The 27,356-nt window shown below is 41.0% G+C and overlaps 1 protein-coding gene across 4 annotated transcripts in view; it reads left to right on the top strand.

Moving 5' to 3' along the window:
- The window catches only part of TNC (tenascin C), an 85,672-nt gene that overhangs the window by 49,653 nt on the left and 8,663 nt on the right, over nt 1-27,356 (top strand). Inside the window, exons 12-22 of one of the 4 annotated variants that reach the window (XM_006031117.3) lie at nt 1,074-1,493; nt 4,564-4,836; nt 7,301-7,573; nt 9,772-10,044; nt 12,519-12,794; nt 14,859-15,131; nt 16,768-17,040; nt 22,250-22,372; nt 24,417-24,560; nt 25,409-25,528; nt 27,013-27,156. In XM_006031117.3, the coding sequence (XP_006031179.1) occupies nt 1,074-1,493; nt 4,564-4,836; nt 7,301-7,573; nt 9,772-10,044; nt 12,519-12,794; nt 14,859-15,131; nt 16,768-17,040; nt 22,250-22,372; nt 24,417-24,560; nt 25,409-25,528; nt 27,013-27,156 (2,592 nt within the window). The remainder of the gene's footprint in view (nt 1-1,073; nt 1,494-4,563; nt 4,837-7,300; nt 7,574-9,771; nt 10,045-12,518; nt 12,795-14,858; nt 15,132-16,767; nt 17,041-22,249; nt 22,373-24,416; nt 24,561-25,408; nt 25,529-27,012; nt 27,157-27,356) is intronic. The other 3 variants (XM_006031119.3, XM_006031120.3, XM_014523405.2) reach the window with 3 other exon arrangements.

Below are 27,356 nucleotides of genomic sequence, written 5' to 3' on the forward strand. Positions count from 1 at the left end.
CAGCTTTGATCAGTACCAGCTCTCTCTCATCTGCACAACTCTCAGATTTCCAGAATCTGACTATGGAACAAGGCATAGATCGCATGACCCATAGATAGCATGTAAACTCTCACAAAGGGCCATCACAGTTCCATCTCGGCCGGTATCATAAAAGCTATTTTATGAAAGATGAATCAACTTTTATTATTTTTTTCCTATTTTAGAATCCCGCATGTGTACAGATCGGCAACCACATAAGTCTGTTTTTCTTTGGTTAAGGAGAGAGTTAGCATGCTTCTCTTGTAGCTGAATACACAATCTGGTAGGGTTGTCAAGCTGTTCAATTGACCGGTTAAATATTGTCAATTGACTGCGTATTTTTTGGCCAGTCAAAGATTATAGCAATTTTACAAAAGGCCTACATTTTTTGTAGTTTTGTAGACATAAATATGATTTATTTTTATAGCTTCTTGACACATTTCTTAATGGAAAATTTGTGCTTTTTCTGTGTATTACTTGGATCCACTGGCAATTTTTTATAATTGATGACTGATAGTTGACCAGTCAATTGACTGAACTTTATTTGACCAGTCAAGCACCCAACCCTGTAATCTGGATCTCAATATATTTGCAATATCTAGCATGCATTCCATTTCTGGTTTGCATCAGTAGTGTTAGCTGACATATTATATAGATAAGAGGCATGCTGAAGAGATTTAGGGTCATATCCTTAGCATATATAAATCAGCAAAGTTCCTTTGAGGCAGTAGAACTGTGCTCATTTACATCAGCTGAGGATATGTCCCGGTATCACTAATGAAACCTAGTATCCATGAATTGTTACCCCTAGTGGCTTGTGCTCTGGTTCTCGTGCGGTCGTGTATCAGGACAACATTAAGCTTTGTAATCCTACCTCTGCAATGCTACCTCTGACCTGGATTCAGTCTCCAAACAATCAGTTTGCCATCTGCTTTCTCTGTATTTAAAAACCTGTAATGCAAAATACAGAACCTAGTTTTCTCAGATGTTAGGCTTTTTTAGTGTCTTTGCTTTTTTCCTTAGGAAATTTTAACTTGTAATTTACCTTTGTTTAGCACTTCTAGTGACAGCACCTGGAGAATCAAACAATGAAACTTCATTTAATTCTACCTACCCTGCACCTACTGAGCTAAGTTACTTAACAATTCCAAGCACTGATTCTCACACTGTTCTGTCAGCGCCCACTGCCTTTTTCATCTCAGATGTCACTGCCCAACTTCACGATCTAAAAGTAACAGGCAGGACATTCAGTAGTTTCACCCTAACATGGGCAGCACAAGATGAGGTATTTGATCAGTTCTTTATCACTCTGAAAGACCTGTCCAGTTTAAACAGAACACTGGAAATCTTTCTGCCAGGAAGCCAACGAGAAACAGAATTTACCAATCTCACAGCTGGCACACAATACCAGATTAACCTCCATGGAAGTGCTCGAGGTCAGCTGTCTCAGTCACTGGAAGCTATAACCAACACAGGTATTTTTTTATGGATTTTGCTCGCCATCTGTTCTTGTTTCTGCTTTGAAATGCAGGGTGTCATGTCATACTACTGTTCCATTGCAGAAATGTCAGGCTGGCTTCATAAGAAATGGCTTCCTTCTGAAAGGTTGTTTTTTGTGGGGGTTTTTGCATGGGATAAAACTCTTGTTGCTCTGGAATGAGAACTTTGAGTTACCTAGCATGGGCAGTTTCTCATTCAGCCTTTCAAGTGACATAGCATCGATTGTCCCTTTTCAGTCTGCATGTGGACAGGGAAGTTGATGCATCTGCTATTTAAAAGGTATGAGAAAATAGCAGGATGTTACTGGGACTTGTCTGGATTGCTAGTTAGGCAAAAGGAAGAATCAAGCAGGTAGCCTCTGGCAGTGTTTGCATGGAAGTGGTGATGACTGAGAAGGAAAAAAAAAGATTGTAACACATGGGGAGTGTGGCTTTCCTGTGTCTTTAAACATCCCCTTATCTTTCTCTAGCACATGCATTTCTCCTTGAACAATACAATAGCAACAGGAATCAGTTCTGTAACCTCAGAAGGTAGCATACATAATGAGCAGGTGCCACAATTCAAATCTGAAGCTGGAAAAAATAGCAAATAGCCTAGCAACATTCCCATTTCATGCTAGTACCAAAATCATTGTATGAGTTGCAGGCTTTGCACAGGAGCATACAAACTGTGGCCAGGAAGTGATTAGAGCAGTCTCATCTCTCCATGATGTATTCACTCTTTTTTTTTTTTTTTAACTAAGTAACATCATCTCTTTATATGCTGTTCCACATCATCATCGTCATCTCTATTGTCATGTATCAATGAGGCTTTTTGAGCAGGTGCAGTGCATGGTTTTGTATGGGACAGCATGATGGGGATTGGATGCAATTCCACATCAGACCTGCATGACCTTGTAAAGGGAATTGAAAGGGAAAGGATCCTTGTGATTCAATTTCCATTCAGAAATGCAGAAAGTTAAATTCAGGGAAGTCTGTGTTGCTATTAAGTTGTCATGGCACCTGCAGTACTGACAATAATCATTGTATTCTTTTTTCTTGAACAATGTTGCACTTATTTCTAATATTGATTTATTTTGATTTAAAGCAATGTCTTATTTTAATTGCCTACACAGCCATAAAACGTTTTTAACTTGTGAAGCAACCATCTCCTTTTCATCCTGCTTTCTCTTTTCCAGCTGAATTGTGCTATCTATACTGCATTTCCATTAGATATCAAGGAGCCTTGTTTCTGCTTTTTATTAAAACAGCTCAGCTGTGGATTTGTGCAATATATGTTGACTAGCACTGATTTGAAAAGTTATTCTGTACAACAATATCTTTTTCAGGGTTACAGGAAGGTGGGAGGGAGCTAGTTGGGAGTTTGGTGGAGCTGACTGATACCGCTTTTATGTACAACGGCATAGGGCCTAAGCATCCATAAATCCAGTGAAGGTAATGTGAGCTCTGGAGGCTGAGTATTAGGCTCATGCTATATAAATTAGGCCCTATAAAACATACTTACCCATACTACATTCAACCCTTATTTGTGAGGTGTGTCAAAAATTGCAGTTATATGGCTCTGGAAGTGCCATTCTAGTTACGTAAAGATAAAATAGGAGTTAGCCCTTCATCGCATTGAGCTTTATTCTTATGTACTTTAGAGCCCCTTTACACTACACTGCCTTGAAATGGTGTAAATAAACCATCTTACAACCAATGGGCATGTCTATACGTACATGTATGCTGGCTTAAATTTACTGTGCAGTAAACAGGAATAGGCCGGCATCTACACATGCAGTCATTAAAGTGTGTTAATGCTGTGTGGACTAATTTGGGACTAAAGTTAGTCCCAAGTCAGTCCACACACAGTGTTACTGCACAGTAAAGTGTCTACATGTGTGTTATTGTGCAGTAACTAACTAGGTATAAATTTATACTCAAGACAGTGTAAGTTGCAATATTTACTGTGCACAGAGGCATGCGCATGTAGACGCATGCCCGTACTATGCAGTACATGTGCATGTGTAGACATGCCGAGTGTATTGTAAGGGGACCCTAGTGTATCAGGTTTAAAAAAAATCAGGTCTTTTGATTTCAGTGCAACAGCAGACACAAGTAAGTATGCAGCAGTTTGAGTAGTGGTTGAATAATCAGGTCCTATCATTAATATTGTATGTTGATTTCAACAATGCAAATAAAAGAAAGGAGGCATGTGGAACTGGCTAAATTTAGAGGCTAACCATAGATTATATGTACAGCAAACTGCACTATCATTTTTCCTTTGCGGACTTTCACAGTTTCAAAGAATCAGTCATATTCTCTCAATACAGGCAGCTTTCTATAGCCTACATCTGGAATTCCTATTTTAGCATAATAGCAACAATTCCTTTAAAAAATCCAGCGTATTTGTCCCCAGGACTTACCCTAAGATCTTGGGAAACTTCAAAGTAGTATTTATTAATAATCTATTTCTAAAGATAGGGTGATGGAGCAGAGGGAACACTTTCCATTCTGTATCATTTTGCATTAGAAATTCATTTATAAAGACCAAATGGTATTTTCCAAGTGGACACCATTTGAAACACAAAAGTCACAGTTCCAATTAACTACAAAAGCTAAAGCTTCTTCTTAACCTTAGAATAAGAAAAACTGCAGTATCATAATCACTTCAGAGCGGTAACTGCTGAGTTACTAATGGCAGCTGTTAAATGGTTATTGAAATACTTACATGCCTTATGGTGAGGCTTTTTACATGTTAGTAAAATACTTTCGGCTCCAAATATGTATATAAATGGCCTTCTGTGTGCTATATTTTAGTATTAATATGACTATTGTTTATTATTATTATTGTTTTTTCTTATTATACTGCTCTGCAGTCCCAAGTCTCTCAAGGAGACTTTATGAAGAGTCATCAAGGGTAGGCATATTTGAAAATGGGCATAATATTTCATCTGTACATAACTGCTTGCAAATGAATTTCATTAACATGGAACGTTACTAGGTAACACCACTTCTTCATCAATCTGTAATTGCAGTAACTGATTGACTCTCTGTCCTTATTCAGCGGAGGAACCTGAGCTTGGAAATTTAACAGTATCAGAGGTTAGCTGGGATGGTTTCCAACCCACGTGGACAGCAGCAGACGGGGCCTTTGAGACTTTTGTCCTTCAGGTGCAGGAGTCTGACAATCCAGAAGAAGTTCAGAATCATACAGTCCCAGGGGGACTGCGTTTTGTGAATATTACTGCTCTCAAGGATTACACACGTTACAATATCACCCTGTATGGTGTGATTCAGGGCTACAGGACCAAACCCCTTTCCGCTGAAACCACGACAGGTACCCTTTCTAAATCATTCATCCACTTCCACGTCCCTTTCTTCTTTGAAGATAGGGATGTGAGAGCTTATACACGTGGTCAGTTTTGCATGGGTGCCTGTAATTAAAAAGCTGAACACCTCTGGCCTGATCAAATTTTCCAGGAAGAGTCTCAGTGCCACCATGATGTCATTTGCTTTAAGAAGGGCCTATTTTTCCTCAGAATTGTGTTTCTTACTTTTTCTTTTATTCTTTTTTTTTTTTGCATACTTAACTCATTTCTTTGACGGTGCTAATTACAAAACCCAGTTCTGTAGTGCACATGATCAGAACGATCACACAGTGTCCTGTGAAAGGTATGGACACCCACTTATATAGGCCCAGTACACAAAACAGCAAACATTTGTGTTTTTCATGTTCCAAAATTATTGCCAAACCAATGCACAAAATATATGGATAAGTCTATTAACTGGATTATACGAGGAAGTTGTCTGCAAGGTACTTGACTCAATAACCCAGGGAGTCCTTTCTAGTTCCACATCCTGTATTTGAAGTAGACCAAGATGGAGATGAATTCTTTCAAAGGCCAATCACATGCATTGAAACATGTAACTTTGTTAATATTGCATGTAACAGTATTGTCCTCCCATTGCTCTGACAGTAGTGTAAATCGGGAATAACTCCACTAAAGATAACAGCGTTATGCTAGTATACAATGAGTGTCAGAGATGAGAATTAGGCCATCAAGAACCAAAAACTGCATAAAATGATCTGTAATCTAGACCATAATGTTATGACTCTTCTCTTCACCTTCATTGCTATTCATTCAGCTTTCATTGATGTAAATACAACATATAATAAAAAACACTATATATAATAGAAAGCAGAGAAGAGTGTTAAGTCACCACCTTCATATTCAGATCTGAATTTTGAATATGAAAAGCCTCAAGAATGCTCCATAAATTGGATAAATTCAAGCTTATCTTTTGTAAATAAAAAATAGTCTTATTGTAATGATTCACAGATCTCTAATAAATTAGCCCTCGTTTAAAGCAGGCCTAGATGACATATTCTACCTATTCAGTTGAATATTGATTTTATTTCCTTTCCAATTTAGATCTGCTGCCTCATCCTCACCTTTTAGGTGTTTTATTTGTTATATCTACTGCTGTACCTGCAGTGGGCGGCAGTTGCTATCTATTAGCTATAACACAGGGATATCTCTCTCCAGCCTTATTGGGCTTTGTAGTTATGGTAGAAGTTCACATTATTTCAATAACACACATAACTTGACAGTCACTTTTAGACACACAGAATGTTTTGAAAGAAATAGGACTTTCTATTTCACATTCCCAAATGACAATACCTGGGGCACAGTGGCTCTTCACCCAGATGTGCTAATGATCTGTTTCATGTAGAACCTGGGCTTCCCGTAAGCCCTTTGCAATCTGCTGCAGTTTTTTCTCTGGCTTGGAGGATGGCTCAAGCATGGTCTTAATTGCGGTTTCTGAGTACATTGTATTCAGCATTTAAATCTACACAGGAGAATTTAAAACTAATTAAAAGATAGGGTATGTATAGCTTGTTTGTTGCAATGGCGCTTTAAGAAGCTTGGACTGGCTGGATTGATTTATGACATGATGCGCTTGCCTTGGGTTGTGTCCTGCATTAAAAACTTCCCATTGGAGTTCTGAGTATGGGGTGATCCCAGCTTCTACTCCAGTCACAATACGTAGACGATTGCTGTAAGAAAACAAAATAAGCATTATGGATCTACAAAGAAAAGAGACATTACAGTTTCCTGCCTAAGTATGGCCTATGTTCTGTCTCTACATTACTTCAAGAGAAATAACAGAGGACACTCTGTAGGATTTCCCACCTCTTTCCTGGTCAAACTCAGACATCTGGCTTTTTAAGACGTTTTCTTTCTGGGGATTTCCTATTGTGAGACTTCCTTGAGCATTTATGTAGAGCATCAGGGATGTGTACGGGAGGAGGGAAACCGCAAGGGGGCTATCATAGCACCAAATTTTGGCTCTAGCTCCAGGATTACATGCCAACTTTCATATTCTTGAAACTGAGAGGGAGTGGGGAAGAGCTAAAATGAAACACAACCTTTCCCCCTTGATAAAGTAAGGGCTCAAGTTTCAACTTCTCTTAAAAGAGTGAAGGAATGTGTTGTTCTTTCACATCTGCTTTCATGCTCAGATCTCAGGATGCATGTCTGCTCTTGAAAGGATGGAAAATCGCCATGGCCTTGCAGCTTTCTTTTATGCAGCAATTTTAGACATTTTCCTTTTTTTTTTTCTGTACTTGCTTCTCTTTAGCTACTGCTGGCTTGCAGCAAGCTGCTGTTTGAACCTTCTGTTCCAGGGTCAGCTTAGAGCTTTGGCAGATGGGAAGCAATGTATGCAAGAAGAGCATTTCTGAACATCAGGAATTCAAAGGGGTATCTAATTCTAACTAATTTTGTTCTCCTCTTCAGCAATGCGCGCAGAAGTTGGTGAGCTAAACGTTTCCGGCATTACTCCAGAAGGCTTCAACCTTTCCTGGACAGCCACTGAAAGGGCCTTCGAGATCTTTACCATTGAAATTATTAATTCTAACAGGTTTTTGGAGCCCATGGAGTACAACATCTCAGGCAATTTAAGAACTGCTCATATCTCAGGGCTATCCCCCAGCACTGATTATATTGTCTACCTCTATGGGATCACTCCTGGTTTCCGCACACAGGCAATAAGTGTTGCTGTTACTACAGGTATATAAACCTACCTCATATTCTAACTCTTCTTTCTCCTTACAGGGCCATCCCTTTTCCCTGACCTTACTTCTCCCACCCAGCTTCCCATCAGCTTATCCTTATTCACATCTTCTGATGAAGAGTGATGGGAGATGTTTTAAATTAAAGTTACATTTAACCATGATCCCACTCAGGGAGAGGCATCCATAACCATGAGAGATGAGCTCACTCACAGCAGAAATAATAAGCTTTCTCTTGCTCAAGTCCATCAGAATAGGGACAACTTCAGAGAAAATGGGATACTCAGTAAGTCATCTCAAGAATTGAGCCTTGAGGTGATGTTTTTCTATAAACACCTCAGCTTTGTGACATGTTTGTATCTGTTATGATGCATTTAGGGGGTGCTGTTTCTCTTGAATAAGAAGCTGTAGTAGCTATAGGTTGTTTTGGGGTGGAGGAGTTCCCTTGCTGCTGCTTTGAATAGGTTTCAGGTGAAATTCAAGCTGTGAGTGGACTTGTACAAAGTAAATGTACCATTTTAATTCCAGTTAAGACCTCAAATAACTGCTGCTGTAGGACAAAAAGGATGCATAGGGCCCATACTGACACTCAGAATAGGTATGGACTTATATTTTAGCACCTAGTACAACCTGAAGTTTCACATCTGGTCCTGTCTTAGCAAGGACCCTAAAAGGAAAGAAGGAAATCTGCCATTAGATTAATGATAGCATAAAGCTGGAAGTAGTAAGATAGCCAATTACAAAACTACTAGATGTCCTCTCAGGGTAGGAATACAGCATCTTGCACAATAGTTTAACACTAGAGCTGTGCAAGGCTTTGGTCCCTGATTTGATTTGGTGGAGATTCGGCCCGATTTGATGGATGAATCTCCAAATCCAAATCAAATCAGAGGACCCTTTAACCTCTCCAAATTGAACTGGAACCCTCCGAATCGATTTGGAGGGATTCGGAAAGATTCGGACATAGGCACAGCTTTACATGTTTTTCCTACATCCTCTAGATACAAGGCGCAGCTCATGAGTGCTGTGATGTTGGGGCACATAGATTGTCCCACAGGAGCACAAAGGGCTACCCAGCACACTCAGCAGCAGACCCAGAAGTGGACCAGAAGCACTTCCGGTCCACTTCTGGGTCCACCAGGGAGAGTGCAGGGAGCCCCCCACACCCCCGAGCTCAGTGACTGGTGCCTCCTGAGTCTGGGGGGCACCCAGGGTCCCCCTGTGGCTGATTGCTGAGCTGGAGGGGCACCGGGGGGGGGGCAGTGCACTCCCTGGCAGACCCAGAAGGGGACCAGAAATATTTCCAGTCCCCTTCCAGGTTTGCTGCTGAGCGTGTGGAGGGCCCCCCGCGCTCCTGTGGGATGCTCCATCTGCCCCAGCATCGCAGCGATCTCAAGTCACGCTGATACCTCGAAGTATGTAGAAAAAACTTTTAAAGCTGTTTCTGTGTCCGAATTGCTGATTCTCTGAATCGGCTTCGAATCTTCATTTTTGGATTCAGCCGAATCAAATCAGGAAGAGTGATGCAAATTAACGAATTGAATCACTGTCCCCGATTCGGGCTGAATCTGAATCCAAGTCGAATAGGGCCTGCTTTGCACACCCCTATTTAACACCCATATTAACTGTTGCCCTTTGACACAGTTTCTGGTTCCTTGAACAAATTTCTCTCTTAGTACAATGCCTATGTTAGCCTAGGGAGAAATTATACAGATAATACCACTTGTATTTCATCAGGGATAGCAAAGAATAGGTGTTTCATCTAAAGATAGGTATAAATGTGAGGAATTTTGATTCCACCCCTGCTATGATTATATCACAAAGATCTGCCGAACTTTAGGAAATCAGGCATGGTTTAGCATAGTAGCACGTATCTGTGACTAAATCAACAACAGCCATATTTTCTGTGTGGAGAATTGCATTCGGGAAGTTAAATGAATTTGGAGTTGTCCACCTGGGGACTGTGAGAGCTGTCACTGGGTCATGGCCAAGCTGCCCTTATATTGCTAAAGGAAACTGGGGTGAGTCTGGTTCAGCTGTGGCTGGGATAGAATGGGGAAGGGGCACCAGGGCTAGATAATCAAATAAGTCTTTTTTCCACCTCCGATTAGTGTTTTTTATTTGTTTTATTTCATTTTACTTTTACTTTGTGTTTTAATAATTGCAACACATGTCCATTTGTTTTTCTTCTTATAGTAGATGAACCTCTCCTTAGCAAACTAACTGTGTCAAACGCTACCTCAAACAGTGTGTCTCTCACGTGGGAAGCACAGGACACTGCCTTTGATCACTTTGTTTTAGAAGTCAGAAACTCTGACTTGCCTTTGGACTCCCTGGTGCACACAGTGTCAGGGGCTTCAAGAAGTTTTGTAATCACCAATCTAAGAGCTGCCACTAATTACACTGTCCAACTCCATGGTCTAGTTGATGGGCAAAGTGGTCAGACTTTGACAGCAGTGGCAACTACAGGTATTTCATCTTCAAGGTTTGCTTTTTCTATTGTTTCTTCCACTGTCTTCTAAGCTGCTCTAGAACATGGCTCTGGTCGGACATCACCATTTCTCATCTAAGCCACCCTCTTTAGTGTGGGAACAAGTTGAACGAGCTGAAGCAAGACCATTCTAAAGCACGGATATCTAGGACCATGGGAAAGGCTGAAAAAGTGTCCCCATCATTAAGGGAGCAACACAGTAAACCTCTGATTGGTTTCTTTATATATACACTTATCTGCAAGTTCTGTGTGTGTGTGTGTATATATATATATATAACTGACTTGGTCCAGAAGATTTTTCTCTGGAATATCTTTGCCTTTGGTCTGAAATAATACTGACATTCATTCTATATCCTCCATCCTCATTTGCCTGTGACCCTCCATGAGCGTGAACTCTCTTTGTCCTACCAGAAAGGCATCTGCATGCCATTTTGGTTCCTTGTTTGTAAAGGTCACATGTCTCTTATGGCATTGGCATTTCTCTACTGTTGTTTTCTGTGGCATGCTGAATCACCAACAGGAACTGCATGGAGTGATCCAGTTATCTAATGCTGGTCCAAGAGTGTTCTCTCTGCCTGGCATATTTCATGTCCCCCCACTAGTAAAGAGCTGGGATCAAAAAGAAGTCCATTCCTTCTTGATGATCAGCCTCTCACTCTATCACTTACATCACTGCTGGTGAGTCTTCAATGGACAGTTCAGTACTTTCCACTGAATGCCAGAGCCCTTCTGAATGCTGGTGGTGACTCCAGAATATTGGGATCCTACTAAACCTTGCCTGGAGAGATACTTTCACCTTGTGTTGCATGTAGTAACTCCTGGAATTTGGGTGCCATGATATGGACCTGCTTGACATGGATGCAAATGGCATGTGAAGGAATGTGCCTGTTTCAGGATTGGGATAGAAAAGATTGTTCTCTTCAACCTGCATGCAGGGGTCCATGTCTGGTATCACTACATTCTCCATCTACAGTTGTTTGCCTCTGCATCCCAGTCTTCAGAAGCACTAAGCTTTCCCAGTGACAATGTCATTACCAACCATGCTGGCACTACTGGTCACTAGATGACAGCATGATGACAGACCCAGCATGCATCCTTAATTGGGGGCACTTAGATGCACCTGCTCCTGGACTAGGGAATGGGGGGGACAAACTCTCTCCTAGATCATTTACGTCGAATCTTGGGTGGGGGAATCAGTTCTGGAACATTTTGCAGCACTTCAGTTATTTCAGTTATCAATACAGTTTTGTTCTTCAGTTGTTCTGTTGTTCGTTGGCATGTGTCTGTTATCTTCCCCAGCGTGAATCGCTTATAGAATTACCTCCCCTAAATAATTACTGATTCCATTTCACCAAGGTGTCCCAAAACATTTTGATAAAAGGGGTTTCCATAAATGATCTATTGATTTATTTAAAAATAAACTAAATGGCTTAGCTCCAGTTCAAGATATTCAATTTGAGGATGAAATCAATACATGGGACATTTCTGTGCATGAGGAAGGCTTTTATCATCAGAAGAATACAGGACTAAAATAGTGTGTAATGGCCTTCATTCAATATTCAATAATATGGCTAAATAGATAAAGGTCCTTGACTGGAACTCATCCTACATGAATTCCTGTAATCTCCTCTGCCACCAGTTGCTGGGTGATCCAAACAAGTTACTGTACTTCAATACCCCAAGCCTCATTGTCCCCATAGCCCACTGGTGGGATAATGATATTGACCTTCTTGACTTCTCTGCATGAAGCTCTCTGACTTTTATGCATGAAAATCTCCCTTGTTTTATCTAATAGATTTGTTTTTTTCAAAATAAAGTCCTGGTACATATTCCTGGTCATTGCCCAAAGGGACTTAGTGATGCTGCACCACTCCGCGTTACAGAATTTATCATGTAGGTGTTTTGCTTCTACCATAATCCATAGCTGTGAGTTAAGCACCTACAACATGAGTCCGATACAGGGGGAGAGTTAGACATTGCACACTGAAACCCACAATAGCCAAAATGCTTGGCTGCCTAAACTAGCCAATAGGACATATTGAGAAGAGGGCTGACTTGAGGTGCCTATGTGCTTTTGTGTGTTTGGGCCTCACAGCTTCATTCCCAGAGGTGCTGACCGTTTGCCAGCTCCCTTTGAATTCACTTGGGCAGCATGCGTCTGGCAGTTCTGTAAATCAGGCTGAAGATAATTTTTAAAAATCTAGTTTTCTTAAGAAATAGAACAAAAAAAAAAAAGAACAAGATAAAATACCATTGAAATTATACCACCAGCATCAAACAATTGTTATGAATACCCAGTGTGTCATTCTATTACCTGCTGCAGAACAGATGCTAAAAGCTAGGTACAATGCAGTACAGACACAGCTTTAAGCAGCCATAACCCTCCATTGCTTATTAGCACAGCTCTTCGCTAAGTAATGCTTTCTCTTCACCTGTGTTCCTTTCCCTTCAGAGGCTGAGCCACAGCTGGGCACGCTAACACTCACAAACGTTACCCCCGACAGCTTCAACCTCTCATGGACCACAAGAAATGGGCCTTTTGCAAAGTTTGTTATAAATGTTAGAGATTCCTATTCAGCACATGAACCTCAGGAGCTTACAGTCTCGGGAGGTGCCCGCAGCGCTCACATCTCAGGCCTGGTAGATTACACTGGCTATGACATTAATATTAAGGGCACCACCAGTGCAGGTGTCCACACAGAGCCCCTCACTGCTTTTGTCATGACAGGTACCCATTTAAAGGTTCTTTTTGGTTTCTTTTTTTTTTTTTTTTACTTATTGTTTTAAAATGTATTTTGCCATGGAGCAAAGTACAGAATTTTCTCTTTTGCTCCCCTGTGTAACAAAGTATCTGCTCCAGCAATGCTGGCTATGCTTAGTGGCTTCAGATCACATAATGATGTTGACACTTAAAGAGATCATTCAGTATTGGAGGCCCAGAGAAAGTGTGCAGCAGGGTCAGGTAGACAAATGAGCATATGTGACTGGCATCACAAGGCCAATAATCTAATCTATTGCACTTGTTGGGATTCAGAGCAGCACTGCCTGTTTAAGATTCCTGCTGTCTTGTAGGCTCAGTTGTACTGAGTAGTCCTGACAGCGTGTGAGGTTGACAGCTCCTTTCTGTGCGACTTGTGAAATTTCAAAGGGCCAGGACTTTAGCTCTAGAGCCTATTTGAGGCTTTTGAACTGGTAGTAATATCCTGTAAAGCTGAAAACCCATTACTGTTACTATTGAGTAGCATTGGCAGAAAATATTTTTTGTAAATCATTCAGAAAATCAAATATTTTCTACTAACCATATTGGAGAGCAGCAGTTACTGGCATGAGTTATCTCAGTAAGTCAGTGAGCTGTCCTGTGTAATTTCTCACCGGTTGGCCCTTCACAAATTGGCCTTTGGTTGACCAAGTATTTGTTTTATGAATTCATTTTCATTTAGATTTATGCAAAACCTAAAAGCAGCAACCTATTGCTATAGACATCTTCAGCTTGTATTAAAATCACAAGCTGACTAATAAAAAGCAAAATCAATGCCACAAACTCCTCCATACATAAGCACCACTTCAGCTACAGATTCCATTTTTTTTTTCCAAAGATAGAATCTAAACATTTTTGGTTATTTTAAAGTCTTGAATAACTTTCTGTTCAGATTAATTGAAAAGTTTTATTAAAAATCTCAAATAAAAGGAAAGTTATTTTGAACCAGAAAGCCAGAATTTTTGTTCAAAAATATTGAAACAAACTATAACGATCATTTATTACTTTTTTTATTTGATTTCAGTTCAAACCAGTTGTCAAAACCACCTCTTTCCTGCATAAAAGTTTAATTTTGACTAACTTGCCTTTTCCAACAGAAGCGTGTTATGTTACTTAAAAAAAACAGAACAAAACACTCTTTTTAAATATCCATTGAAGTAAATGGAAGCTTAGTCTTGTAGGAGTGATAGATTTTATGAATGGAGTAAAATGGGACAACTGGGGCAAGAATTTGACAACTGAAAGCCAAAAAAAAAAGCTCTGTACTCACCAGCTCACAGTGTCAAATTTTGCATATTTTTAAATGAACTCTTTGAAAAATCCAGCCACTTATTTTAATGCTCAGTGGCAACTGCACTCTTGACAATGCCTTCAATTAAAACTAAGGATATTTTGGTCTGAAAATTATCAGGGAGAGGGGAAATCTATACTGGAATCCCTTTAAGTTGTTGACATAAAAAGGGAAGGTTGCCCATAATTAATTTTGACTAGGTAAGTAGTCTGATCTGAAGCCATTAGTCCCTAACTTTATCTAGTGAAAGTTCATTTTTTCAAATAAATAATCCTTGGGTAATTGAGAACTTATGCTTCCAATGACCTTAATTCTAATTTTACTGGATCAATCCTTGGAAGAAAAAGCAAAAGATAGTGGTTCAAAGTTAGATGCAGGAGGAGAAATATCAGGCTTTTTATTAAATTATCCAAATAACTTCTAAGCCTGTATTATTTATGATTCACTGTGTGCATGTGAAATTAAATAAATGTGTTTAATCACTTATGTTGAGGATGTTCAAAGAGGCCAAAGACAGTTAGGTGCTGAAATACTACTGATGTTAAATGGGAATGTGGCATCTAACTCATTTAAGCTCCTTTGAAAATCCCTCCTTTGTTGTGCTGGTCATGCATTTCCATTATATCCTATGGGTTGCGGGAGATTTATGACTGATTTATGGTGGCTTCCATGACGCTGTTTAACTTGCAATATTTTTCGCTTCTTTTCTTTTTTTGTGTTTTTTGCACCTTCCCTTCTTTTAGAGGCCATGCCCCCACTGGAAAATCTAACTGTCTCTGACATTAACCCTTATGGGTTCACAGTGTCCTGGATGGCATCGGAGAATGCCTTTGACAACTTTCTAGTAATCGTGGTGGATTCTGGCAAGCTGCTGGACCCACAAGAGTTCCTCCTTACAGGAACCCAGCGGCATCTGAAGCTTAAAGGCCTTATTACTGGCATTGGCTATGAGGTTATGCTTTATGGTTTTGCCAAGGGGCGCCAAACAAAGCCCCTAAGCATTGTGGCCATTACAGGTATTTTAACGTGAACAAATTATTCTTTTCAATCCTTCCTTTCACACTTATATTCTCACTTGGAAGATGTTCTGTGCAATGCATTTGCAAAACAACCATGGCTTTTGCATCCTCTTCTTCATCATGGCAACACATACTTCACCATGATCAATAGGTTCACTAGCATGATTTCATCCCCTGTTTCTTGGTGCTTTCTTTATTTCCTGTCTGTATGGGATTCAATGGAAAAAAAAATGAGAGGAGGGTGGAGGGGAGAATTGCTCATGTTTGCTCCATGCAAGAATCCTTTACAGGAGTCTTTAATAAAAAGAGACTGGACTCAGAAGTTCATCACATGAACAGCCTCTGGCATCTCAAAATTCTCCAACTGTGAGGACCATTCAGGAAGAAAGTTATTATGAACTTCCTGCCCATAAGCTCCTTCCTTTCATTCTGTATGCAGATTGACTAAGAAAAAAAATCAAGAATGATCGTTACAACTAGCAGAGTTGGTGTTCCTCTCAGCATATGATTGCCCATTCTCTCATACTCATCATAGCTGAGCTTCTTCAGCTGCATCTAGGCTTTCTTGAAAAGTACTGTTACCTGACTGCCTCTCTAGTTCAACCTGTACCCTCCATCAAATTCCATCCAATGAGTTTTCTGACTCCATATATCACCAAAGCTTGTTATTCACCTGAATGTTGGCATGAATATAAATGTGCACCTCTCACTGTGGAAAAGGCAAGTACATTGGAGGTACTAGAATGTTTGCTGATGATGATAGTAAAATTTAAGACAAGACTGCTGCAGCTAGTGAACCCGGGAGCATATTATGAGGGAGATAAAGAAAATAATTAGTGCAGACCTATATTTGGGTTAAGTAGCATGACTCACAGAAGTCAAATGGTTTGATGTAACATGGTTAAAAACAGTCAATGAAATATAGACCAGCAATATTTCCCTTCCTTTTCTATCTCCAAAGATGACACTAAAGATTCTAGAAATACTTTTTTTTGGACATAAGGGTACAGCTTAGAGGATATGGGTCTTCAATATTCTTCATTTATTTCAAAGGAGAAGTGGATATTCTAATTCAGCTTTGATCAGAAACATCAGGAAGGCTAGCACCATGTGCAAAAAGTGTTTGGCATAACAGAAGGAATCTCTTCAGTGGCTTCTCTATAAGGCTTTTCTTCCCTATCAAATTGGAGAAGCAAGCAGTATTGTAGACACTGCTGTAAATTATTAATGATGGGTCTTTTTTTTTTAATAAAGGTCTCACAAGGGATGTATAACTCTAGTGGAAGATAGAGAACAACTAAATATCAGCATGTTTATTAATGCACAACAGGGGCATATCCTATATGTCCAGATAATGGTTCCATTGTTGGATATTGAAAGTTTGCACATGCCCACATACACATTATCATACATCTTGTACTATACATGTATCACTCTAAAGAATCAACCCTTCTTGGGCTTTTTCCCCCCCTCCTTTTAATACCAAGCTAACTGTTTCCATTTCTTTGAACTGTGGCTGGATTCTTGTAGCACGCTGTAACCTGACCTAAGGCAGGTCACTATGAACTGGTAAAAAAATATGTATATATGATCAATCATTTCTTTTCCCTACTGCTATTTTCTCCTTTTTTAGAAGCAGAACCTGAGGTCGACAACATTCTGGTTTCAGATATTACCCCAGATGGCTTCCGTCTTTCCTGGACTGCAGATGATGGGGTTTTCGACAGCTTTTTTATTAAAATCAGGGATACCAAAAAGCAGTCTGATCCATGGGAACGTATAGTACCAGGTCATGAACGCACCCAAGATATAACAGGGCTGAAAGAGGGTACTGAGTATGAAATTGAACTCTATGGAATTATCAGTGGACGACGTTCCCAACCCATAAATGCAATAGCTATCACAGGTATTGTTCCTGCAATGGAGGGGGAAAACATCATGCGCATAACTCTCTCTAATTTCTCTCCATCTCTTATCCAAGTTGTCTGCTGAATTTCACAAACTGTCTCTTGCCCACATTCCTAACGCACATTTTGTGGTTCTTTGCCATGTGCCTAATCTGATGGAACTTTCTCACCTTCTTCTGCCTGACTGTCTTCATTATGTCATAAAAGACTGAGTGCTTTATTTCATACTTGTTACCTGAAGGTAAGACAACAGAGTCCAGGGATCAGCACAGATTTCAGGAGCAGAAAGTGTTTTCTCTCTTGCTGGTCATTCCCATTAACCTCCCTGTTGACTTTAGGACAGTCTACAGTCGCATATCTCTATCCTACGTCAGCTTGCCAACATATAAAAAAAGGCTAATAAAGCTCACCAAAGGCCCAAGGGTGTTGAGAGACTAATCAATTAGGTCTTGATCTGCAAGATACTAAGCACTGTCAACCTTCAGCTGAAGATGCTCAACATGACACAGAAGTCCCTAGTCTCTGGCAGAATTAAGCTTTTAATATATGTGAAATGCTTTGTAGTTTTCACATGGAGGATACATGGGACATAGGTATTACCAGTGTGCAGAACACTCTGGTATCAGTGACTACTCAGCTGAATTTACCACCTAATAGCATCCTCAGTGGAAAAAGCAAGTGCAAGGGTTTACAAATGTTATTTATCTTTTAAAAGAAGAAACCATGGCCCAATTCCACACTGCCTTATACCAGATTTACCTGGGTGAAGCTCTTCCAACTTCAATGGCACCAGAGAGGGCAACATACACAGTAATGTTGTGGTTCCAGTAAATCCACTGCATTATTCTTGAGTGTCTAACTCCCTTACGTACCACTAAAAATCTCTACCAAAACTAAATCCCACTTTCAGAGCACTCTACCCCCCCACCCTTCCACTACAGTTGAGAGGAGGAGGGGGCCATTAAGGGCGCAGACAAAAGTGACAATTGTTGCCTGATCTGGCCACAGAAAGCAGTTTATAGCTGTGACCAAACACAAGTGGACAGCTGTCGATTGCTTAAAAAATGACTGATTGGGTGAAAATCTGACCCCTCATTGCTACGAGGGGTCAGATGAAGATGTTTCAAAATAGTCTTTTATAACTTCTGTCTGCACTGCCTGCCAGCCTCAAGCTGTTTTCAGAGTGGGAGGGGAGGAAAGGGAGCAGGAGGAGTTCAATCTAGGGGACGCGCAGCCCCTGCTAGAGGGTGGGGCCGGGGTATTGGAGCCCCCGCCTCAGCCCCTCCGAGGTTGGGGGGGGGGGCAATTCACCCACCTCACCCTGCACAGCTGGCTGGGGAACCCCTAGAATGAGATCCCTCTGCTCCCTTTCCCTTTCTGAAAACTTTGAAGCCTTGCAGGGAGCAATGGCCATTGCTAGGGGAAACCCGCTGCAGGGTCCCAGCCAGCAGCTAGATCCCCCTCCTCCCTGGAACCAACAGTGAACTTCTGTTTGTTCCTGGGGACCACTGTAACTCAGTACACTTCCTGCAAAGGATTCCCAGTAGGGCTACACTTCTGTCCGCACCTGAAAAAAATGCCGAGGCGTGAAGGGGAGTAGCAATTTTTTTTTCCAACAGTGGTCAAATAAAACATGTTGCAAGTTCGTGCTAGAGTTGCCAACCTGTGTTGTTCAAAAAACAGCAGAGCACCTCCCCCAAAAGCTGAAGCATTCAGTTTGACATTTTTCAATGAAGCATTTAGGGGGTTTTTTCCAGTTCCAAACAATTTTGAAACCAAACATTTTGAAATCTAGGTCACTGTTGTTTAAGAAAAATATTAAATGCTTGAAAATGAATTCAAATTCTTTATTTGGGTGAATGAATGATGCTGTTTGACCCCAAATAGTTTTTAAAAATTCTGTTTACTGAAAACATTAAAAATTAATTTCAAATCAGCTTGATTTTTTTGTTTGTTTGTTCAGTCCTACAAGCAAACAAAAAAGTTACTTATTTGCAAAACTTGTACTGATTATCTTTATTCAATGTCTTAAAAGGCTTTGATGATAAAATCAGTACTGAAAGGCATCTCCTGAGATGTATGGCACCATGATTCACCTAACCAATTATGGTGCTAATTCTTAGCTGGAAAATGAACATTTCTGATGAGCTCCCAACTGATTACAATCACTCTCTTAAATAAACAGCAAATGAATATACGTAGTCTCTGAGACATTTGCACTAAGCAGAGTGTCTATCCATCACAGACAACCTTTCTTCTGACCAAAGGTTTGACTCACAACAGGGAAATGTTTAAAGTCAACTGTACTTGTTAGCAGTGTGTCCCCATTTTCACTGACTCACAGGATATTTATGGTAAATCACTGGCAGTTATCATTTTCCTCATGACTACATTCTTATTCAGCCCTTTCAGAAAGATTTAGGGGCATGTCAGCTACTGAAGCCAATAGTGCAAAAGACAAACACCCATAAATAGCCCATGGATAATTGATAATAGATACGGGCCCATAAAAATGCAACTAAATAACTCAGGCGGCAGGTTATACCATTCCTGACAATGACAGTCAATGCCAACAGGAAAGCTAAATAGCTTTTTGATTTACTAGTTATTAGTCTTCAAGAACATTTGGGCTTTGATGGTAAAAAAGCATTTGGCAGCACCAAAGTAGGTAGCTAAAGATGGATTATAATGAGTCCTATTTCATGATATCCTAAGTGAGTACAAGCTCAAGCCACCAAACTCTCCTTTATCCCCCGTTGCATTTCTTATTATTGTTTAATTTTCCTCAGATTGTCACTTCATGGCTAACTTGGCAACCGCAGCTGAATGTGATGCAACTTTATTAACCTATTTTGCTTTTTGCTTTCTTTTTTTTTTTTTTTGAGCGGGGGGGGTGCTTACTTTTGAACACACCTCTAGAACCAATATCTACAGAAAACTGCGGAGATAATTTACAGTTCTCAGGGCAGCTTAGATTGTTTTCCTTTCCTTTCCTTTTGCTTCAGCCGATTTAGCGTTCCTGGCGCTGGAACTCCTGGAATACCTGGAACATACAACCCTCCTCAACTCCTTTCCTGCAATCTTTCCAAGCTGTCTTACTCAGAGCTTTCTTTTTTCTCTTCACCCTACACACTGGCATGTCTCCACCAATCATTTAAATGTGGCTCGTGTTTGGTATTTGTCCCTCCTCTGCTAATGGACTTCTCTTGTGTGGGCTATTTTTTTTTGTTAACACTCATCAGAGATGTTTTGGTTACAGTCAAAAAGCAGATTAGGACTGAAATGCCTGAATATAAACTATCCAGCGCCAGGTCTCTCCCCGCAGTGCTGCTGGGGGCCCCTCCGCATTCAAATCACAGTAGCTTAAATTCCAGCTTGATGAAATATTTTTCAGTTGGGGGCAAAATGCTGTTATACGCCTTCAGACTGAATCTCAAAAACACCCATGAGTTACTCTAATTATTCAAGTAGTGCATGCAGCAAGATTTAAACACTGTCTGATTCCAGGCATCGTGTATACAAAATCAGGAGCCAGTGTTGGGAAGGCAAGAAGTGTGTGTGTGTGTGTGTGAGAGAGAGAGACTGCTTAAAACCAGTGCCCCCAAAAATATTACAACATCACAATCCCACCTCTCCTCATAAATCCATGAGCTCACGGGCTCCACCTATGCAAAAATAAAGATGGATCTATATTTTGTGCATGCTCTGGCTGCTGGTTCTCTGGTAATGCAAATCAGACACAAATCCAGCTTAACTGGTTGGCATTTCCAGAGAGGCACAAAGCTACTGGAGCATACCAATGAATCCACCCTATGTTGTTATTCTTATTTATTAAGTGCCAACAATGTGCTCACTGTTGTACAGAACAAGACAGCTTCTGCCCAAAGAGCTTGCTGCTCAGACATGAGCTGCCATTCCTTCACAAGGCACATGGCTCATTTGTATCACTTTAAATTCTGCCTGGTGAGACCCCTCACTTTGGAGAGAGCAAGAGAAACAGTTTTAGATGTAGGAGTGAAAATTAAATAAATTCCTTCCCTGTCTACCTCCCTCTAAACCATTTGTTCTCTGACTCTAAATATTCCATCACTTCAGAGCCAGGGAAAGTATTTTTCCTGTCTTTCTCCCTATGGTAAAATCCTAATCTTATATGCAAAGACCAAGTTAAAGAGGCTTTAAGTAAGGGGCCCTACTTTGGGGCTAAAGTGAGGGAATCCCTTCTTTTTTATTTTATTTATTTTTTTGGTAATCAGGGTGCAGAGTTAGCAGTACATATTAATAAGATTAGTATAGCCATGCCAGTGATGATACTATAGTCCATTATGAATATCACCGGGCAGGTCCATTTACAGCTATGGTCCCACTGGATACCTCTAACCTGTTGCCTGCTACTGCAAAGAGATAGAGGTAGGACTGTGCTGCCTTCTCTCTGCAGGCTGGAAGTCCTTTCTTTGGTGCAAAGGGTTCCCTCTTTACACTGCGCCTTCACCAACTTTTATTTGGGTTAGGCTTTAGTTTTATTTTTATGGATTCTGCATATCATTTAGGATTTGATCCTGAAAATTACTACCTCAGCTCCCTTTGCAGTCAGCAGGCATTAGGATGTCCAGCATCTCACAGGACAGGGCTTTTTATGCACTCAGACCCCAGTTTCAAGACCTTAGTGGTCATCCACCCTATTACAGCATTGGCAGCTTGAAAGCAGACTTTTTCCAACCTAAGGACAACTATGGACAAATATATTTCAGGATGCATGAGTGAGACTCAGGAGATTAAATGAAAACCTAAAATAATCTGAATGAATCTGGATTATGACTAGAGCAGAGTTTCTATAATTAAAAAATAAATAAAAATAGTCCCATAAATGTAAATTTTTCATAGCCACCGAAGTCTCCAGTATTTCCCTGTATTATAGGATCCTACGTATATATAGTTAACAGCTGTTTTACCAAGCTAAACACTGCTGTAATTTTATTGAAAAAAAATCAAAACCAAAAGGAAGATTGTTTTAAGTGTGTGATAAAAAATCATAAGTGCATGGAATCTTTTGATCTAGCATTGTGTGGATTGAATATTTATAGCTTTTTTCACCTGGGATAGAAGCTTGAGATCAATGTTATTCCAGTGAGAAGGATGGATAAATACATGATCTAACTTTTTCTGTGTTCTCTATGGTGTGTTTCTCTGCTCTCCCTACTCTGCTGGTAGCCATGGGATCTCCCAAAGGAATCAATTTCACTGACATCACTGAAAACTCAGCTACAGTCACCTGGATGCTTCCAAGAACCCGAGTAGAAAGTTTCCGGATTCTCTATGCCCCCAAAACTGGAGGTGAGAATGCAAGAATATGGAAAACACTGGTGAGAGAGAAGTGAGCAAGATGAAGTGATTGCATTATTCTGATGTCGATTACTCAGTGGGCACATCTACACACGCATTTGATTTGTCCTAAGTTTACTCTGGTGTAAACTATTCTGGAGTAAATGCTTTTGGGCAGGTGCCTACACATGTAGGGATTAGGGAAGAGATTTGCTGTTCTTTGCACCACGTTTCCTGCAGTCCTGCAATGGGCCCCTGCTGCCACTTGGGAGAGGTCAAGGCTCCCCCTGGGTGCTAGCTAAGGGGCTGGCAGGGAGCACTGGGCCAGGAAACAGCTGTCTCCTGGCCCCCAGAAGCTGCCTGCTGCTGGGGTGGGTCCAATGTTCCCCTGCCCAGCAGCAGGGATCTCCTGGCCCTGGTTCCCCAATCAAGGGTAGGGGACTTGAAAAGAGCTGCAGGGGAGGAGCAGGTCTCAGCCCCCTACCCAGAAATGCCAGTGAGGCATATAGCAGCTAACTTGCTGCTAGCTGCCCCACTGGCAGATTGCGGTAGGGGATTGGGACATACCCCACCCCTGCAGCTTTTTCAAAGCCCCGTGTCTCAATCCCCTGCAGAGGTGGGCAGGGAACAGGATCCTGTGTCCCCCAGGGAGCTCCCAGCACCAGCTCTATGTAGTAAGCATGTGTACATGTAGACACACATGCTTACTTTGCAGCAAACTATGCTAAATGCACAGTTAAGCATCTCATGTAGACACCCCCAGTCTGTAGCTGTCTGGCCTCGGGTCACAGAGGTTCATTGTATTGTGCTAGCCAGCTGCTGGCCAGAAACTTAGGAGTGCACTGAAGTGAGTTTGGTGAATAGGCTTACAGTACATATGACAAGTTCTGCACACCGTGGGTCAAATCTGGAAAAGATCTCAAAGCTGGACTCCCTTATGCTCATAACCCATATCTGAGACCAGATTCACCAAAGATCTCCTTTTCTGTTTAGGTTCCTAAACCAGTGCTCACAAGAGCTCATCACCCTGTGTGCTGAGTATCTTGGAAGATCTTCCTTTTAAAGATTAAGATTAGTTTAACAAAATCACCCCGATTTAGTTGAAACTCAGTTGAATTTCTGCCAATGATACTTCATTTCACTCAACACAACGCCACTCAGTCTTAGCACTTAATTCACAGACAAGAACCTGTCATTTTAAAGCAACTTCCTAGATGAGCGGTGCACTTTAGCACAACTAAGGAATGTTTCAGGATTAGCAAAAAGCATGCAGAACTGTTCTAGAGGCAACAGGAACATGCTGGAAGTGCCACTTGACCATAAGGAAGACAGGCCAAGATTTATGCCCTGACAGAATACCATTTAAGCATGTGTATAACTTCACACATTAAAGAGTCCCACTAAATTCAATAGGAATGCTTAGGAACATTAAATTATACATGTCCTTATGTGTCTCATTAGACATTCACCAGAATTTGGGGGAAATAAACTTCCCGAATTGCTGTCTATCCAGGTAAGATTTCATGGCTGGTAGCTGTGGTATCTCCCAAAGGAATCACCATATAGATGGGCCAACAATAAGCTTGATGTAGGTAGCTGGCCTTTCTCCATCTCCTTCCAGAAACAAAATAAGTCTATAGTTACAACAAGGCTTTGATTTTCACCTATATTTAACTGCACATGCAAATATCTCTATCTGCACATGACAGCTGCCTAATTTACACATGAAAATATACCATGTTACAGGGTAAGATTTTATTTTTCTTTACATTTATTTGACTACTAGGGATACATATTAATAACCCAGTCTCTTTGATTCATATTTGATTTATATTTATATTATCTTCATTTACCCTCAGATGCTAAATTTTCCCTGGTCTACACCCAGGCAGTACCATTATGTTAGTGCTTTTAACCTAGAGGAAAATTCAACTTCATAGGAAAAACCCATTTTCATGCTGGAAAAGATCATATTTGTTTGGAACATGGAAGGGCAAGCCTAAACACTAGTTGGGATGTCATCTCACCATTCCTTCACCATTTCATTTGATCTTAGGTACTCCTAATATTGTGACAGTAGATGGAACCAAGACTAGGACCAAGTTGGTGAAACTGGTCCCTGGTGTAGAATATGTTGTCAACATCACCTCTGTCAAAGGATTTGAAGAAAGTGAACCTGTCTCTGGACCTCTGAAAACAGGTAATACCAAAGAGAAAGAAGACTCAACTTCATCTTTTTCAGGTAGTCATACAGATGGCTCAGAAATTAGAGATGAAAGGATACCTAAGATCACAGAAACTACAGAATCTTGCATGCCTGGTGGTGCTCGAGAACCTATACTGTAGTATACTGGTTCACCTGTTTCCTAGACCACTAGGAGCTCAGAACCACAGCTGAGGGTTCAATGTACTCAACATGAGAGAGGAAGATGTACTTGATGTCCCCTTTCTGCTCTAATAGAGCAACCAATGCAGGTTCTCAAAAGAGAGGCATGAAATGAAGGGAAAGGCAGGGTCTCTACAAGGGGAAAAAACAAGAAAAAAAAAGAGGAAACAAGAAAAGAAAAGCAGGGTATGCAACTAAAAAAATGCTGAGTGAATCAATAGGTCACCATGGCTGTGGACAGACATCATTTCTTATCCCAGACTTAGGAGTCTGAGTTTCCTCCAAGAAACTGCTTGAAATGGAGAGTGCTGACAGTAATATGTCAGCTCTGATAAAAGCCTCAAGACTGATGATGTCAAGACTGTATCTGAGAGCTTTTGGATTGAGAACATGAATATAACTAGTTATCAGAGTATGCCTCTTGGGATTGGTTTAATTCTCTCTTGCAATGACCTTGCTTTGCACCAGTGGCATTTGTTGACGTTTTTCATAAGGTGACGTCTTTCCTATAGAGCCCAAGCGTTCCAAAGGGGATCCGATCAACTAGATCAAGCAGCAGTTTGTGCACGGTTTCGATTATGGGCTCAGCCCACTATATTGCATGTAACAAAGAGGCTTTTAATGTATTTCTTTAATCCCCTCAATATTATCTTCCCCTTCAGCTCTGGACAGCCCATCTGGCCTAGTGGTGGTGAATATCACAGATTCTGAGGCCTTAGCAACCTGGCAGCCAGCAATTGCTGCTGTGGACAATTATGTCATCTCCTATATTTCCGAGACGGGTAAGTGCAATCAGAGGTGGTTCTCTGAGTTGATAAGTCCACAGCCACTGAGAGAAGATCCAGAATGGATTCAGTAACAGAAACCCAGCAGGCTCAGGCATCAACTTTTATTTTTGCCCAGGGTGGCAGGGGGGAGGGTAAGATGAGGGACATGTGGAAAGTTTTATGCATTCCAAGTGACAGCCTTCTTCCCAAGGGGGCTAGGGCCTCCGGATCCCCATGTACTCAGCACCCATGCTAACGGAAGACAGGGGAGAGTTTTATTTTGAATTGTAAATGCACATTAGACTTCATAGATTTCACAGATTTTTAGGGTCGGAGGGGACCTTAGCAGATCGAGTCCGACCGCCTGCCCTGGGCAGGAAAGAGCGCTGGTGTCAGATGACCCCAGCTAGGTGCTTGTCTAGTCTCCTCTTAAAGACCTCCAAGATAGGGAAGAGCACTACCTTCCTTGGAAGGCCATTCCAGATTTTGGCAACCCTCACTGTAAAGAAATTTTTCCTAATGTCTAAACTAAATCTGCTCTCCGTCACGTTATCACCGTTGTTCCTAGTAACCCCAAGCTGCACCCTGCTAACAGAGTATCCCCTATTTCTTGCTGCCCTCCCCCCCAGCAAATTTGTAGACAGCTACAAGATCCCCTCTCAGCCTCCTATTGCAGAGGCTGAAGAGATTCAGGTCCCTCAGTTTCTCCTCATAGGATCTAACCTGTAGACCCTTAACCATACGAGTAGCCCTACTCTGAAGTAGCCCTCCTCTGAACTCTCTCAAGGTTATCCACATCCCTCTTGAAGTGCGGTACCCAGCACTGGACGCACTACTCCAACTGCAATCTTACCAATGTCACATAGAGGGGAAGCATCACCTACTTAGACCTGTTTGTGATGCACCTTCCAATGCATGATAAGGTGCGGTTATCTTTACTGATCATTTCCTTTACTTATCACTTCGTCACATTGACGACTCATGTTCACTTTGGAGTCAACTATAACTCTGAGATCCCTTTCTGCTGCTGTGCTGCTTAGAAAGTCACCTCCTGTAGGTGTGTTGGTGATTCTTTCTCCCTAGATGTAACACTTTGACTTATTTTAAAATATTCCCACTTTAGTTGTCAGTGCCTGTTCCAGATGATGAGCAGTCAAGAAATTATATCTGTGGTCACTTTGGAAAGAAACAGGCCCTCTTAGTATCTTCATCATGTGCCTAAGGATGTGCAAATACTTTTTGTACAGAAATGATCATGGAGACCGCAGCAACCCAAGTTTAGTCTTGGTGCAGGTTGATGCACCGATTCCAATGAGCTCAATACTTCTGCTTCTTTCAGCCTCATTCCCACATTCCACAGACAGTGATAAATTAAACTGATCACAGGTGTTAAGTCTATTTTGTGAAGTTCACATCATGCTGAAGGGTTGCATTGACTTTGAGCTGCCCATAAACAGTACAAGTTATCTCTTCCCATTTCGGTGTGTTTTGCTGTTTAGAGCCAGAAGTGAAGCAGATGGTGTCTGGGAACACTGTGGAATATGACCTTAATGGCCTTCGACCTGCAACTGAGTATGTACTGAGGCTCCATGCTGTAGAGGATGGTCAGCAGAGTGCAACTATATCCACCAAATTTACTACAGGTACCACATTGTCTTTTCCCCCAGCTTTATAGCCTCATGTAGTGCTATATAAGGCTATGTTTCTTAGGCTATCAGCAATCAAGCACTGTACTTGCTCTACTTTTTAACTCAAAAATCTAAAGTAGAATAGTATTTGCAGTCTGTTGTCTCACAGATCAGCCCAGAAGTAGTGTAAATTGTTCAGTTGACTAGCCTCTCAG

This window comes from Alligator sinensis, unplaced genomic scaffold (assembly GCF_000455745.1).
Source record: "Alligator sinensis unplaced genomic scaffold, ASM45574v1 scaffold323_1, whole genome shotgun sequence".
NCBI lineage: Eukaryota > Metazoa > Chordata > Crocodylia > Alligatoridae > Alligator > Alligator sinensis.